At 36.0% G+C, this 15,868-nt stretch overlaps 1 protein-coding gene across 3 annotated transcripts in view; it reads right to left on the bottom strand.

Moving 5' to 3' along the window:
- The window catches only part of SCAF11 (SR-related CTD associated factor 11), a 45,627-nt gene that overhangs the window by 15,875 nt on the left and 13,884 nt on the right, over positions 1–15,868 (bottom strand). For all 3 annotated transcript variants that reach the window (XM_084508292.1, XM_084508291.1, XM_084508290.1), the window contains exons 2-7: positions 14,815–14,893; positions 13,819–13,973; positions 5,602–5,679; positions 3,810–3,904; positions 2,728–2,795; positions 2,025–2,080 (exon numbers count right to left, since the gene is read on the bottom strand). In XM_084508292.1, coding sequence (XP_084364418.1) covers positions 2,025–2,080; positions 2,728–2,795; positions 3,810–3,904; positions 5,602–5,679; positions 13,819–13,973; positions 14,815–14,875 — 513 coding nt within the window. In that variant the 5' untranslated portion in view covers positions 14,876–14,893. The remainder of the gene's footprint in view (positions 1–2,024; positions 2,081–2,727; positions 2,796–3,809; positions 3,905–5,601; positions 5,680–13,818; positions 13,974–14,814; positions 14,894–15,868) is intronic.

Below are 15,868 nucleotides of genomic sequence, written 5' to 3'. Positions count from 1 at the left end.
ACCTGATATAAGAGCTGGGATTCTTCTTTGCCTTCAGGTAGAATTAGAAAATCCAAGGTTGACTGGTGTGTCTGTTTACTGCACCCTCACACAAAGAGACAATACTCAGAAGCAGCTTCACATTTCAACAGATACCACTTTCTATTTCAGTTGCTAACAATGCCTAACAAAAACATTGTATGCTAGTGCATCGCCTTTTCATTGTATTCAGAAAACAGCTTGACTCTGTTGCTATTGCTGTGCGCTGGGCTGGCTGCAATAGAAAAAAATCTGAACAATAACCCTCCAGACGCTGCTTCCAGACTATGAAACTGACACAGTTATCTACAGTGACCTGTTTTTGCCACTTGTATCATATCACCTAAAGGGCTAATGTCAACCTGAATTTGCCTGAAACGTTCCTGTTCGCTCCCTACCAGTTGTATTTTAAGATGGAAACTTACAGGGTCTTTCAGCAAATATTTACTCTGAAGAAAAATAAGCTTTGTAATAAGACATATGTAAATGTGCACTCAAGTGTCTAGTCATTTTCTACAAGCTCTATCAAACCTCAAGCTTTGGCACGGAAAACTGGTGAGACAGGGCCATGCCTTATTTCATCACTGTAAATAATAAAGTTCATCCTAAAATGCTGTTTTCAGAAATGCTTTATTTTAAAGACATCCTGAATTTGAACATTAGTATTTCCATCAAAAAAGGATACCCAAGTGTCCTGTAAATACCTTTATGAAGTGGCTATTAGTAAATCAGTGCTTTCTTTCAAATTTTGAACATATATTGTATAATTGAGCTCTGTACCTCCTCCCAAAGGTTTGTGGTATTTATCTCTACTTTTTTATGTACGTTTTCTGTAACAGGTCCTGTTTGAGATATTGATGCTATTCACCTGTATAATAAATCACTGAAAACAAGATATGAAAGTTTTCATCAATCTTGAAGCTAAATGAGTGCTCGATCTACCACTCAGCCCTATCTTTCCAGTTCAAAACCTCTTGAAATCAATAAAAGCTTTACTTTAGCTTTACATGGTGACAGAAACAAAATTTCTAAATATCTGACTTAGAAGAGGAAGGCTAGAGTTAAAGGTAGCCCTGAGAATTATGGTGTATAAGCATCAAATAAACATGACCACTCAGGCCACCAGCTACTGAAAGTCACCTGACAATGTATGTGCCCATAATATTACATGAAACAAGGCAGCAGGCAAAATAAGAACTTGAACACAGACTTCCCTCCTGTTCAAACTTAGGTAAGAGAAAATAATGGACAGCAACATTTACACTTCAAAATGAAATCAATTACTTACAACTATTTCATGCAAATATATTTACAGGTATAACTATATACAGGTAATACAGGTATAATTTTCCTGTGATCAGGAAATCATTGATCACCAGCTCATGTCACAGAGACCTGAAATATTTCTGAAAGGAGGGAAAACAAATCAAACAACAGAGCCTTTATAGCTCTTTACTTGTTGTAAGTGGAATTTATATTACAGGTTAAAATTTATGAACAAAACAAGAAGCCTGGGAATGCAAACATTCCTAAAGTAATCTCCCGTTAAAAGCCACCTTGGCGTAAATTAGAATGTCCATGGCTTATCAGACAAATAATATTAACCAAATTACACGGTTAATTACATGTAAGCATTTTCATAAAATGAATGAAAACCTTCATATCCTTTATCTAATGATACTTAGGTCAACAGCTTGCAGCTGATCCCACCTTCAGTTGATGAAGGAAGATGAAAAGAGGTTACAGAGTCTTAGGTAACAATCTAATCTAAATGAAAATACATACCACTACAAAAACATCTGGGAGAGAACCTTATATAACCTAGCACTATATTCTATGAGCTTCCTTCAAGACAAAACAAGACAAACTAAAAAGGTTTGGATCATACTAGAATTAACAAATAGAAAAAAAAAAAAAAAAACTAACTAAAAATAAGCAGAAAGGTAGTTTAAAATAAATGCTTATATGAGAAAAATGTTTACAAACGTCTCATCATCAGAACCAACCTTGTTTATCTTCACAGACAAAGCTTTCCTGTTTCGTTTGTCATACAAAATATTACCTGTGAGAAATAAGAAGCAAAATTTTTGATCCTAGCTTTAATATATTAGTTCTTAATTGCTTGTCAAAATAATTAATGAAATGAGATGGTAATTAAAATGTATCTGAAGCTTATTTACAATGTGTTTACACAAATTCAGTAAAATTAAAATACATGCACCTTCACAATAGCTTTTTATAACATCAACCATTTTTTAACCTCTTCAGATACTTGCTTAACTTCAGGAGTTATGAACACACTCAGAACACAATACCCGCCCAACCCCCCCCATCAACCCTCTCAAACTGTTCCCCCCAAAATACTGCCAAGTGCTTCTTCTTCCTGAACCATCAGCAAAATCTTCTGTTTCTTTGCTTATCATTAGCTGTGCATTAACTATCTGTCACAGAAAATGATTCACGCTGAAACCAAATCCAATTAATTTGTGACTGAAGTTGAAGAGGTAGTCTTGCCAGTAAAATGAGTATAGCAATGCCAAATATTGCAACTTTATTCTCTTAATCTCCAAGCTTCTATTCTTTGGCATTTGGTTTACAAATGCAAATGTAAACAGTAATGCAAAACATTAGCCCATCAAGAAAAGTACTTCTAGAGTTCCCTAATAAAAAACAGCTTTTCCAGAAAATGGAGAAAAAATAATGACTTACTGTATTTTTTCTTCACAACTTTGCTCAATTTTGCTGTTAAAGGCCCTCTGTTTGGACATAGAGCTCTTCTGTGAGATTAACAAAAGATATTTCAAAAGCAGCAACATTTATGGGCATACCTAAATTATGAGTATATACACCCAAACAAAAACAGTTCCTGTTTCAAGGAAGTTTTACCGTTTTACTTTACGCTCATAAACCAACATTCTGACTGCTATTAAAACCTGAACTTGTATCCAGTATATCATCTTCCATGACTTAAATGCCTCGAAAAGCTTTAGGGTGAAAAGAATCTATGTACACAACAAAAGTTAATTTCCTGTATTAAATCTGAATGCTTAATTTTGCTTTATTTCATGGCAACTTGTGACATGTGTCACAAACTGCTTACATAAACATTAAAAGAATACTGAAGTCAATGGTGATTCAGAGAGTTGCAAAGATCAATCTTATTTATTTTCTAATAATAGCCAAAAAATGGTAATTTACTTCCAAGTTATCTTTTCTGTAGTGAAGGGTGATTCAAATTTAACCTCAAGGACACTGCATACATCATATACACAATTAAATGCTGGCTTAAGGTTATCACTATTAGTAAAATTTATCTGTGTAATCCTAAACTATTTTATACAATACAAATGTGACAAAATCTTTCAAAACATGAATGGCATTTACATACTTCCATCTCAAACTCACTAGACTGAAAGCCGTAGTTGACTACAGCTGTTTTATACTAAAACTTGGAATACCACCATGGTTTATTGTAACATGCAAGAAAAAAAGCAGTTGTCCCTTTAGATAATTGAAGACTGGTATTACTAAACCATGTCCTAGCCACAAATGTATTAATAAAAATTAGTATGAAATTTGTCAGATGTGCTTGATAAAAATGCTACTTCCAGGTCTGAATGCAATAAGTATGTTGCTCCTTACTTCTTGTTTGCCAGAATATTTGTTGGAAATACATAGATCAGTACACTTTATTTAAAAAAAAAAAAATCCAGGCCATAACATTTATAAGATTTTAACTTATATTTTGGATATTCCAAATTAGAATGTTTTACATTAAACGCGCTACCAACCTCAGGAAACTTCTCATCTTTGTATGGCTATATTTTTCCTTATTGCAGGCACAGTTTTCCTCTTCTTTCTTCCTTTGCTGTTGTTTTACCTGAACCTGAATTGAAAAATAAAGTCGATCCAGTCTAGAATCTCAATAAACATGGGCTTTGAATACATTCAAAGTCTTTTAAGGTCTACAGAAAAATAAGCTCAAGCAGAAGGACTTGAAACTCTCAAATCATAGATTCGTTAATTTCTCAATGCACAGATTTCATAAAAAAAACAAAACAAAAACAGAACAAAACCAAAACACACCTTGATACCTATATTGACTGTGCCAGAGATACACATTAATTCCACAACTCCAAAACTCCCTGACCATTCAGCCTGCCATGGCAAGTATCTCAAAGCTATGCATTTTCTTTGATAGTCTGGTAACAGAAAAATTTTAAACTAAGTTGGTTGACCTGAATACCTGAAGGTCAGCTTTGGAAAATGCTGAACTTACATTTAATTTCAAATGCTTCTTCATCATTAAAACAACAACAACAAACAAAAACAAACAAACAAAAAAACAACAACAATTATCCTCTAAAATAATGTAAGTTACGGATTTCATATAACATTCCCCCTCCAATTTTCAAAATTCTGAGAACATACAACAATCTTTATTACACACTATGAAGTTGCTTTAGTAATTACACTTTCATTAGACATTTTTTATTTCCTTATTCTAGAATCTTGACTTTATATGCAATTTCTGAAGCTATTAGTGCTGTAATTATGAATTCAGTGGCTATCACAGTGGATAAGCTGTCTGTGTGCTGATATTGCCCCTGCGCCAATGTTTCTCTATCCCTACAGCCCCATTTGACATCAGGACCCTTGTTCTTTGTCTACTTTTTATAGTGTACTTCTGTAAACAAAGAACCCTTCAAACTAAGTTTTGATACAGCCTTGAAACTTCCAAATTAAAACCTTAATTTATCTGGTTTCAGCTGCTTCTGTGATTCTTTAGAGCAGAATATACTATTTTTGGTTTTCCCTGAGAAGGAAATATCTGTGGCTGCCAGTCTGGTTGCTCTGCAGCTGACTACCTGGGGCTTCTTGTTCTGGAATAACAAGAAATGGCTAGAGGGAGCCAGTTTGCTAAACACAGCAAAATTCAAAGCCAGCAGCTTAGGAATTACTTATAACCACAACTTTGCCACAGAGTCCCAGAGCTGAGCAGAGAAATATTAGCATTTTTCTATACATATTTTCAAGATCATCTATCATAATTAAGTTTTATTTTCCTAATCAATAACCCGCTCTCCACAGCAGTGTTATTCAGAAGAACTGAAAGATGAAAAGATTCAGAAATTTACATTCACCAAGGCTTAGCATTAATTGTTTTCTCTTGTTTTAACTAGTTTTTCTTCTATGAATTGAAGACTATGGATGTACAAGATTACATAGTAATTAATCCAGCAATTACTTAAAAAATCTAGTTTAAAAAAAAAATACTTTGAGACCAATTACTAAACTTCTATTCCTGGATATATCAGGAATGCTCAAAGATAGGAGCAATAGCAACATTATTATTCCTGTATCACTATTACTTCTTGGCACTGATATTATTATACTGTAACTTTTATACAATATTGCATACGTTCTGTTTGAAAAAAACAATTAAGAATAATTCCTAGCTTCAAATATATAATACAAACGTTAAAGCTACTATTATTTTATTAGGAAACCTTATTAAACACAGACATATTAGTAAAATCTTGCAGCATATTTTCTTGAATAGCATATAAGTCTAAAACTTACCTTTATCTGATCTTCTAACGCATTAAGCCTACATACTGCTTGAAATGGTCTGCGATCAATAGGACACGAAGCCTGTGTCTGAAAAATGATTTTTCCTATTACAAAATTTATAGTAAACTGTGAAAAACCTCAATTTTCTGCACTTTCATTCAATATTATAGTGCCTTACAGAAATACAGAAGTTCACAACTTGTTCACATTAAGAACATATTTGCACAAACTACCCATACAATCCAGTACTTTGCTTCATATAATAGATTTCTCCTTATGGGAAAATTCAAAAGGAAACAAGAATGTAATTGAGAATTGCATTAAAAAAAATCATTTAACATGAAGGTTACATGAAATATTTTACATGAAGGCTTGTTTTTTTAATCCCTGTTAAGTAGTTCTGGTTTTATATCAATACACAAACATTTATTTCTTAACGTCAAACAAACAAAACAGTAGCACACAGTATCAAAAAAAAAAAAGAACAGTTCCTTGGCATAGGTGAGGTCAGATGCCATATGAGCGGTTTCACTTCTCCATTTCAGAGTTCTGACAACCGTGGTGGAACTCACTGGCTCATCTCAACGTCTCAGCTACTAACCTTTTAAATTCACCAATGTCTTTTTTGAAAGAAATCAAACATGGGACTCCCTACAAGTCAGTACTGCTTTAATCCCTGCTCCAACTTCTCAATCTTCCTTCCTCTCTGCCACCAATGTATTGTTTTCACAGTTCTCTGCTACCTACTAGCAGGTAAAAGAAAAGTCTTTCCATATTTAACCTTTGACTACACTGCAGCTCTTCCAGTATCAACCCAAAAGCCAGTTTCCAAATACAGCCAGTTTCCAAATACAGCCAAAATTCCCAATGCACTGCTTTTCTGTTGTGTGTTGCCAGAAAACATTCTGGCATTTTTGCTGTATGCAGCTTCAACAAATAATTACATTTTTTCTGCTTACCAGCTTCTCCCTCAAGCCTAACAAACAGAAGTGTAAACTGACATTCTATTATTAACAAGTAATAGCATTGGCAGCAACATAATACCAAAAAAACACAAACAAACCAACAACCCACCCACCAACCAACCACCCAAAAACCCACAAGAAGGGAGGCAAAACAGCAGAAAGAACCCAAGCTAAACCCAGAGTTCCCTCCCACCCCCTTCCTTTTAAAAAATCACAGAACTGCGCAGATCAACAGCCAACACGGTAACACCTTCCCTTCTCTGACACATCTATTTGAATATATACACCTCTCATCTTTGCAGTCAGCAGAGCGAAAAACCTCCCACGTTTAAGACAGTGGAAGTTGTACAAAGCACTTTGCAACAGAACAGAATCGAAGGTCATCTTACCCTACAGTCTGATGGAAATACAGATTTACCCACCCCACCCCCTTTTTTTTTTTTTTAATATATCTAGCCACCCAAATGCCCACTCATTTAAGCTGCACTACATCAGAATACACAAACAGAGAAAAATAAAACATTAACAACCACAAAAAAAGGAAGCTTCAAGTGAAGCTCTTATCCAGGAGGATGATGGCATCAGCTTTCAGAAAACTCCACAGGGAACTAGATGCTAGTTTTTGCTGCTATACAATTACTTATTCATTTTAATTCCATAAATGTCTGTTGGTCCCGTCCCCCCCTTCACTTCAATGGTTCAGTTTAGAAGTCTTTTAAAAAAAAAAAATAAAAAAACACACAATAGACACACAAAAACACGACACCAAAACCCCACACCCAGCTTCTAATTCACTCACTGAACAAGAACCAGTATATGAAGCGTATTATTGCTGTACTTAAGACAACTATCTGGGAATTAGGATTTTTATTCATGCAAGCAGGATGTAGTGTTAGAATTGCACGAACAGCTATGAAAAATTTGTATATGAACTCTGCCCTAAAATTCAATGATGAACTTAATTCTTGTTTTTTCATTAGGAATTTTTTTTTTGTTGATTCTGTTCCCTTCTCAGTTTTTAAAGAGTGCCCAACCTTCTCATTCATCTACTCAGTCCCCAAACCTTCAGCCTTCAGTTGAAATCAGAAGCTTCAGGAACAAGAACCAGAGCACAGCTGTACTGATTTATAAACCAAGAACAGCAGGACTTGCATGAACAAGTTGTTGAACGATAAAGGTAGAGGCATTACCCCTCCTTTTGAAACTGTAGTATTTTACCTCAACTAAAAGCTTAGCCCTAGTGGAGGATTTTTGTTTGTTCCCTGAGGTGTCATGGCCTGCGTTAAAATAAGCCTGTTGGGCAATTAAGCCAGTTCCCTAGAGGCTCAGATTATTTAGACAGCTGTTGTCCTACAGTCAACACACAGCTACCCTACAGCAACGTAGCAAGGTGTTGTTCAACTGCCGTATTTGATGCTATGAAATGCACTGCAACTGCTGAACCAGCTGCAAACTTCCAGGTAAGTACTTTGATTTGCAGATACATCAAACTGTCAAAGACAGGAGGAAGCATAATTTACCTAGTAATTCTCACTCCCATTTCAGGATTTAGCTTTACTGAAAGCTAAGCTTTTCCAAGACAATCTGTTTCTACATTAAATTTACACATGAATATTATGCTCCCAAATTTAAATCCAGTTTTTATTCATAGCAGTGACACATCATAGAATACTAAGTGTTACTAACAGCAATTCAAGTGACAAGCATTTGACTTCATTAGGACAATATTCACATTGACATGTCCAGTTCATCTGAAAAAGCATTTAACAATTACAAACAGTTATACATGGCAAGAAGAGGGGAAAACAATCCAGGAGAATCAAAAGCTACAGCTAGGTTAAGGTATGTGTCTACTCCTACTAAGTTACTTTCCATACCTCAAGCATTATCCCTTAGTTTGTAACAAATCTCAGGAGAAATTCTAGTGAAGACAGGGCAGTCTCATGTGCATCCCTGCCCCATGACCTCTGCCATAGTACAATTGCTGGGGACCCTTGAGGACAGCTAGAGGTTATTTTGTCTATACTATACTACACCTAAACGTTAAAGTAGAAATGGAAGAAAATTCCCCTGCCTCTTTTCCCAACTGGGAGACTGAATTTGGAAGGAGTGGGAGTAAAAAAAGCTGTCTGCAATTCTACAATAAAGACACATGAAGTGTGGTGGCCTTCTACTCATCTCTTTCATCTTTTTCGAGGAGATGGTTCAGTAATCAAAGAAGGTGTCTTCTTTCATTCAAGGTAAATGAACAGGTTCTCTCTGCTGAAGCTTTATCCGGAAAACACTGTAAGTAATACTGAATGTACACTGTCCTTTTGGGAAAAAGGTTATTTAAAACAAGAAAAAGTTCACACAGCAGCTATCACTTTTATTGTGCATAAGAGGGCATGCATGTGTCACAGCCTGACAAGAATTACAGCTCCATACAGTATCTTCATTTAACATAGCTATCTAAAAATCAGAACAAAATCCAGAACATCAGATCATTTAATATAACAATCACAATCATTAGAACTCTGCGGCTGATATTCAAGTTGTTTTTCTTTTCTTCTCAATACCACCTTTCTTGGAGGGTAAGTACATGGAATCGCTATTTTTAGGTCTATTTGAAATAAAATAATAAAACCAAAACAAACCCACGAGATAAACACTAAGTTTTTGTAGTTGTGCTTGACAAAAGCTATTTCTAACAAAAGAAGCTGGTTTATTTTTTCTAGAAATAAAATAGCTGGATAATAAAGATAGAGAGCACATGAGAACAGATTTTAGACTCAATATGTAATCAACAAACTAATTAGTTAGAATTTGAACAACTGTTTCCTCTCTACCTACAACATTCAGGTTAGGTAGCTTTCACTTCTTATCCAAAATAGCCATCTGTTGCTTCTATATCTCATAAAGCATTGGCATGTTCTATTGAAATTGTGTCTGTCTTTAGGAAAGGATGAAATAATTTATTACCTGTAAGGATTTGTGAAATTATGCTAAAGGAAGCTATTGTGTGTCACTGTACTTCTCTTGATACCATCTTGTTGGGAAAACTTGGACCCAAGCTCAAAAACATTCACACCGAGTTTTACTCCCTAACACAGATTTGTAAGCTGTTGCATGAATGCACTTCACTTGATAAATATGGCACAGAACATGTAATTTGAGAAAATGTATCTAAACTCTAGGTTTTCTAAAAGACTTTGATTAAAACAGTTCTCCTGTGCAGCAGTTCTCAGATGCATTGCCTGTGTATGCAATACCTTCATCAAGAAGATTTTTTTTTGTATTTCAGTTTTTAAGTTCAGGGTTTCTTTGAACACCTTGCATACTTGGTTCATGAACGTAACCCTAATTCAGCCTGCAGTGCTTTGTATTGCAGCAGATCGCTGTGGAACTTGTTGCAACATAAGCTACTTCCTTCCTCTATCCTTTAGGACAAAAGAAAAGCAGATCAAAAAGAATAATACAAGTTCAAAATTCCAGTTACCATACCAAACTCCGTACCCACAGAGAAAATATACATATGCACTATATTCTACACAGTCAATGATCCAAACTTTACTCTAGCACAAAGGTAATGACTGCTGTAAGATCAGAACATCTACTAGAAACGTAACGCAAGGCAGCTCTTTGTGCCAGTTGCTTAGTTTTATTAAGTCAGTCCCTGGTACTACACAGGGCCTGCCTGAATGTGCCTCAATGCTTCGGAGAATTTACAGTAAAACATACTCCCCTTCCAAATCCTCCCAATGAGGAAAAATGAATGAGGGAGGCCAAGTACAAAGATTAAGAGAGACATGTTTAGCAGGGAAGGGTCATTAAAATCAAAGTTATTGTGCAAGAGATGTTGATGAAACAGACAGTGTGCTCAATCTTTTCTTCAGCACTCTTCCTCTTGTGATGGTTCATAAGAGGAAATACTGGAAGAACAAAGACAGAGTTCTCTGGTGTATTTATTGGCGCTCAAAAACAGAAGGGAAGTTAAGAAGTTAAAATGCCTGCAGCACAGAAGAATAAGTGTTTTATCTCCTCTAACTTAAGATTGTCATTTTTGACGACAAAATAGTTTTCCTCTAACGCGTACAGACAAGACATTTGCTGCTGGAGCAGCTGCCTTAGCTGAGGTTTTTAGGCTACTCTTTGTATCTGTTTCTCATAAAAAAGTCAACCTCTTAAGCTTTACTTAAATGCTTTCAGACCTGCTTATAACAAGCTAGAACAGGTGTGCCTCCCAGTTCAAACATGAAATACAAGCTTACCATGTATAGTTTTGACCTGTTACATGAGAAACACATGTAACTACTTCCCTTGATACAACACTGCAGTACTGAAGGTGTTTGAAGACTCCAGAGCAGTTTTTACACCCAGCAATGGCCAAAGCTCCCTCTTCATTCTGCCCACATAGCAATGTTATGCACGTGTTCCTTATATTGAAGGTAGCCCTTCTGCTTGCCTTCAGCACTCTCACTGAAGGCTGTGCCGAACAGCCTGAGCTCCAGATTTAGACAAATGTTCCTCACCATTTGTGATCTTCTAACACCCCTTCCTGAAATACAAAGTCTCAAGCATGGAAGGCCACATTATGAAGTTACACGATGTCAGTTTACAGAGGCGGATGGGTGACAGGTAGCACAGGATGAATCCCATTCATGCTGATCTCACTGAAACCATTCCCTGTCCTTTCACCTGCCCAGGAGTTCTTGGGAGAGCACAGGTTAGCATGGCCAAAGGCACACAAGATGACAGTCTAATACCACAGGAGAGCTTAATAGTACAGGCAACAGGAACCTACTGCACAGCAATACTCTCAGGTGCCACAATTAACTACAGTAAACATAGCTATGGAGGACAGAACAGTTCAGGCAACATTTTAAAACAAGAAAGTTCATTTGAAGACTAGCTTCTTGGTGGGGATTTTAATCTTCCCTTCATTTCTTCTTTAGGAAGTGGACACCTTTTCTCAAAAGGAATGAAAATACAGCACTAACTCAACTGTAATGCTACTAAAATCAGCAGACACTCACTTAAAAGCCACACATGTATATCTTTTTACAAAAGATCTTCAGAGTGCTGTTGCTGCTGGTTGCATCAAGAAAACCTGTGGGTACAGGACACTTCCCTGTAATAGTAATACTGGAAGTCTTCCATTGCTAGAGAAGGGAGCAAAACGGCAAACACATTTACCATCTACCTAAACTACCCAGGTTTTAATTAGGACATACACAGTTACACATAAGAGCCATAAAGTCTCAGAAAACCAGTGATTTTGCACAAGTTAAAAACAGCGATTTAGATAAATGGTTGATCCTGTTATATTTTGAATTGTGGATGCAACATGGGATAGAAAAAATGCCCAACTTGAACACAGATTGCTGGCAAAGCCTTTGAGTATATGAAGCACAACTGTAGTTATGCAACGCAGCTCATCATGGAATGTAAACACTAAGCAAAATCTTTAAAAATAAAACATCGAGACTCTTATCCTTTGTTTTAATATACTCCGACACCTACAGAAACAGGAAACTGTTTTAAAAAACAGTTTATTTATACCCAAGAAAGAATGCTTGAACAACAACACTTACTTACTAAATACTAACAGTGGACACAAAAAATACATGGCACTAGCATGCTTTATATGGCCATGTGTTTGTAATGTTTCTATCAGTCCAAGCTGTAAAACCTCATCTGTTTCTCAGAGCTGAAACCTCTTAACGACTTAGACAGCTTTCAGAACAATAAAAAAATAATTAAACTATGAGATCAGGCAATAGTTTCATGCACTGAGCAGGTCCAGCCATAGAGCATCCTCTAAAAGATGGGTGGTTTTACCCATCAGATCTCACTAATGGAAAGAAGCAGTGTAAGTCTTAAGTAGCTTTAAAAACAACCCCCCATTATTTTTTTATATTTAGTTCACTTGTAAACTCTTAAGAGCAGGATTTATTTTATTCTATTTGTATAGTGTTTCATGCCAAAATAAATTTGACACGACAAAAATTTTCCTGTCAAAAGAGTTTGCAAGTGAATGATATGAAGAAGTTTTCCTTTCTTCTTTGGGCTTAAAAGCATCTGTTAGACAATGTGAACAAGCTTAAATCCAGCAGCAAAGCCTTCAGTCTACTGTACTGCTTCACTTCCCTGTGCACGTTACTGTTTATTGCCTTTCAGCTGCCATAATAACAATCAGCTAAGCAAGTTAGGATAAAGTCGAGGATGAGAATTTCTCATTCACTGCTAAATAAAAGCATCATAATCATTTGCAGAACAGAAAATCTGGCAATAGGCAATTTAGTTAATTATCTGTTTTGTAAATATAAATTAAGTTTCATCTGATAGCTTTTATCACTGTCTGAAGATTTTATGTGGGCTTCAGAGAAACGATTTTTCTTACTGCGTATCTTCAGTAATAAAAGAACACAAAAATCAAGGTTAAAAACAAAAAAGTACATAAGTGTATTGTATATGTACATACACACACACAAGTGATAGCAACCTCCTCAAGGAAATACTGAAACCAAAATAACAACTTCAGAAGAAACTTATAAAGAAACCACGTAGCAATCTCTCCTATTGATTCTATAATAAATAACCTATTCAAGTGCACAGAAGCAGGACAAAAACCAGCACCTCATTAGAGCAAGCGTTGCGTCCCCCACCACAATATAGCATAAAGTAATTCTAATTTGGTGTTTCATATTGACAATTGAAACTGCTACAGGAAAGTTAAAGATCCTAAAGACTTGATGCAATGACTACAGGACGTGTGAAGAGAGATTAAACAGAACAACAAATAATAATTAGTTCAACAAGTCATTCTCCTTTAAAGCTCTAGCACTATCTACAAAGGTATGACTATTATGGGATACATGTCGATAATTATAATTAAAAAACCCAAGGTTTTATCAGGCTCGCTTTGTAAACTAACATGAAAACCAATTGGTCTCAGTCCTAAGAGTTCACAGGTGAGAAACAGCATAGAGGGTAAGTAAGATTAAGTTAATGGTACTGCAGTATTATGACATGTCCGTAATACTGTCTGATCTTCTGAACAGCCATCACCATTTTTTACTGATCCCTAAACTCTAGTAGCCATTAAAAAGGCAGGATGGTTGGTGAAAGAAAACACAAAGTACTTCATTACACTAAGGAGAAGGTTTCTCATGATCTACATATAAAAGTGCTTCAATAACCAGTTTATATCAAGTCAGAATGTGCAACCTATTTTCTTATGCTTAGTAAAAGAAAAACACACTTTGGTTCTCGGTCTTACCTCAGCCCATTTAAGAATACAAGTCATGCAGAAGGTATGACTGCAGCTCTCAGGAACACCGATCTCCTGTTCTAGAAGGCCGTTCAGACAGATGGGGCATGTGCTACCGTCATACAATGAGGTAGAACAGGAACAGCTTTCTTCCTTTTCTTCACCTGGTATTATGAACATTGACACTTAGAATTTCTGACAGTTTTTGAAACAAAGTCCTCGTAGATTTGAATGATAAGGCAATAAAATATATTTTTCTGTAGTTAGAAGCATATTAATCAAGTTTTCAGGTCCAATACAGTCAAGATGCCAGAGGAATAGTTCCAAGCATATACTTCAGGTGAAAAATACTGTGCAACGTATTCCATAGAACATTGTCTCATGATTCGCTGTTTAAGGAAATCTAGCTCCAGTGTTAGTGGTGTCTATTAGCTCTAGTGTTAAATATGGAAGCATCACGTAGTATTTCCTACTGCCCATGGAGTCATTTACTCATTGCTCTTCTGAAATCATAATTCCACTCTCTCCATGCAGTAATTAGCCCAGCATATCCTATACTCATTATCTTCACATATACGTAGTCTACTTTTATTCTAGTTTTCCAGTCTCAGAACTATTTTAATCTGACCATGCTCAAATATTTACCTAATCAAGTACATTTAACAAAATTGGGAGCATTTTTGCATAATGAAAACAGATCCCAATTTAAACAGAAAGAGGCGAGCTTTCCTTCAATGAATTTTACTTTAATTATTTTTCTGAATAGCAATTGCCATTTCCATTTTTGTTCTGCCAGTAGAAGTCAACACATGAAAAACAGAATTCATGGGAAAGGATACAGGGACTCCACAGGACAAAAAAAATATTATGATGAGATAGCAGTTATGTTTACACAACTTCTTTCAAAACAAGCAGCATGCTAATTGAGAGAACAAATGTAAAATCTGACCTTTCACAGCTCAAACTTGAATAACATACTTGAACGTTTTCAGACACAGACTTTACCTTCCATGCCTTCATGCTTCTGACCCTCTGTGTCTTGAATACACTGCTTTCTGTTCCTCATCTTCTTACAAAATAAGGTCTGGAAAACATAGAAAGAGTTTACACAGTTCATTTATATTGCGACTTGAAGATAAAACTGACCACTACGGACTTAATGAGTGCTCTCCAGCACTCTCCATTTCATTATATCTTTGTAGAGTAGAAACACATGACGTTAGGAGTCAGATACGGATCTTTTACAGTCTGTTTGCAATTTATGCGTATCATTAATGCTGTCTAGCAACTGATACTTGTAACTGAAAAATTGTCTTTGTTCAACAAATGCAAAGTTCTTGCAGTGTTTTAAGACCACCAACAGTGCTTTAACTTTTAGAAGTTAAATGCATTGCTAAGTTCCTTTGCAAACCACCCCATTTAACACTGCAGTAACTAACCTCTTGTAAATTGCTCTTCACAAATGGTTGAAGCGACAAAATTAAACACACAAAAACCAGAAGAGTTGGTTGCTTTCCACTCCTAGCATCCCAGCGGTAGTGGAAACCAAAAAATGAAAGCAGCTTACATTTGCTTGCTTCTTGCTTTTGCCGTACAATTAGAACTATTAACACCCAGGAGAGAGAATAAAGGGGAAGCTGCAATATCAAGCAAGAGAGCACTTCACCTGTGCTTGTCAGTGAAATGCGAGCAATGAAGAGGATGCGCCTTTTAAATGTTATCCAAGGTAGTTGTACGGAGTAAGAATACCAAGGATAGAGAATATTCTTGGGATCAACACCATACAGGTTGAAAGAACTTGGTATCATGTAATAAACAGCAAGAATATGTTCTTTGGATGGCTCACCCACAACGTGCAGAATGAAATACGTTTGGAAAAGCATCTACACCTCAGTCTGAGTCTCTTGCATTTCAACCTGCTGCGGTCACACCAGAGATCCCATGAACACCTAAAGCTCCAACCCACAGCCCTAGAGAAACCAGCGCTTTTATTCTGAACTCTATAAGCTTTTTCAACTATTATTAATTGAAAGAACCAATTAAAGCTTCACAAGGGATT

The sequence above is a fragment of the Aythya ferina genome, assembly GCF_964211825.1.
Source record: "Aythya ferina genome assembly, chromosome: 1".
In the NCBI taxonomy this organism is placed as follows: Eukaryota; Metazoa; Chordata; class Aves; order Anseriformes; family Anatidae; genus Aythya; species Aythya ferina.
This window is presented reverse-complemented; position numbering and strand designations above follow the sequence as displayed.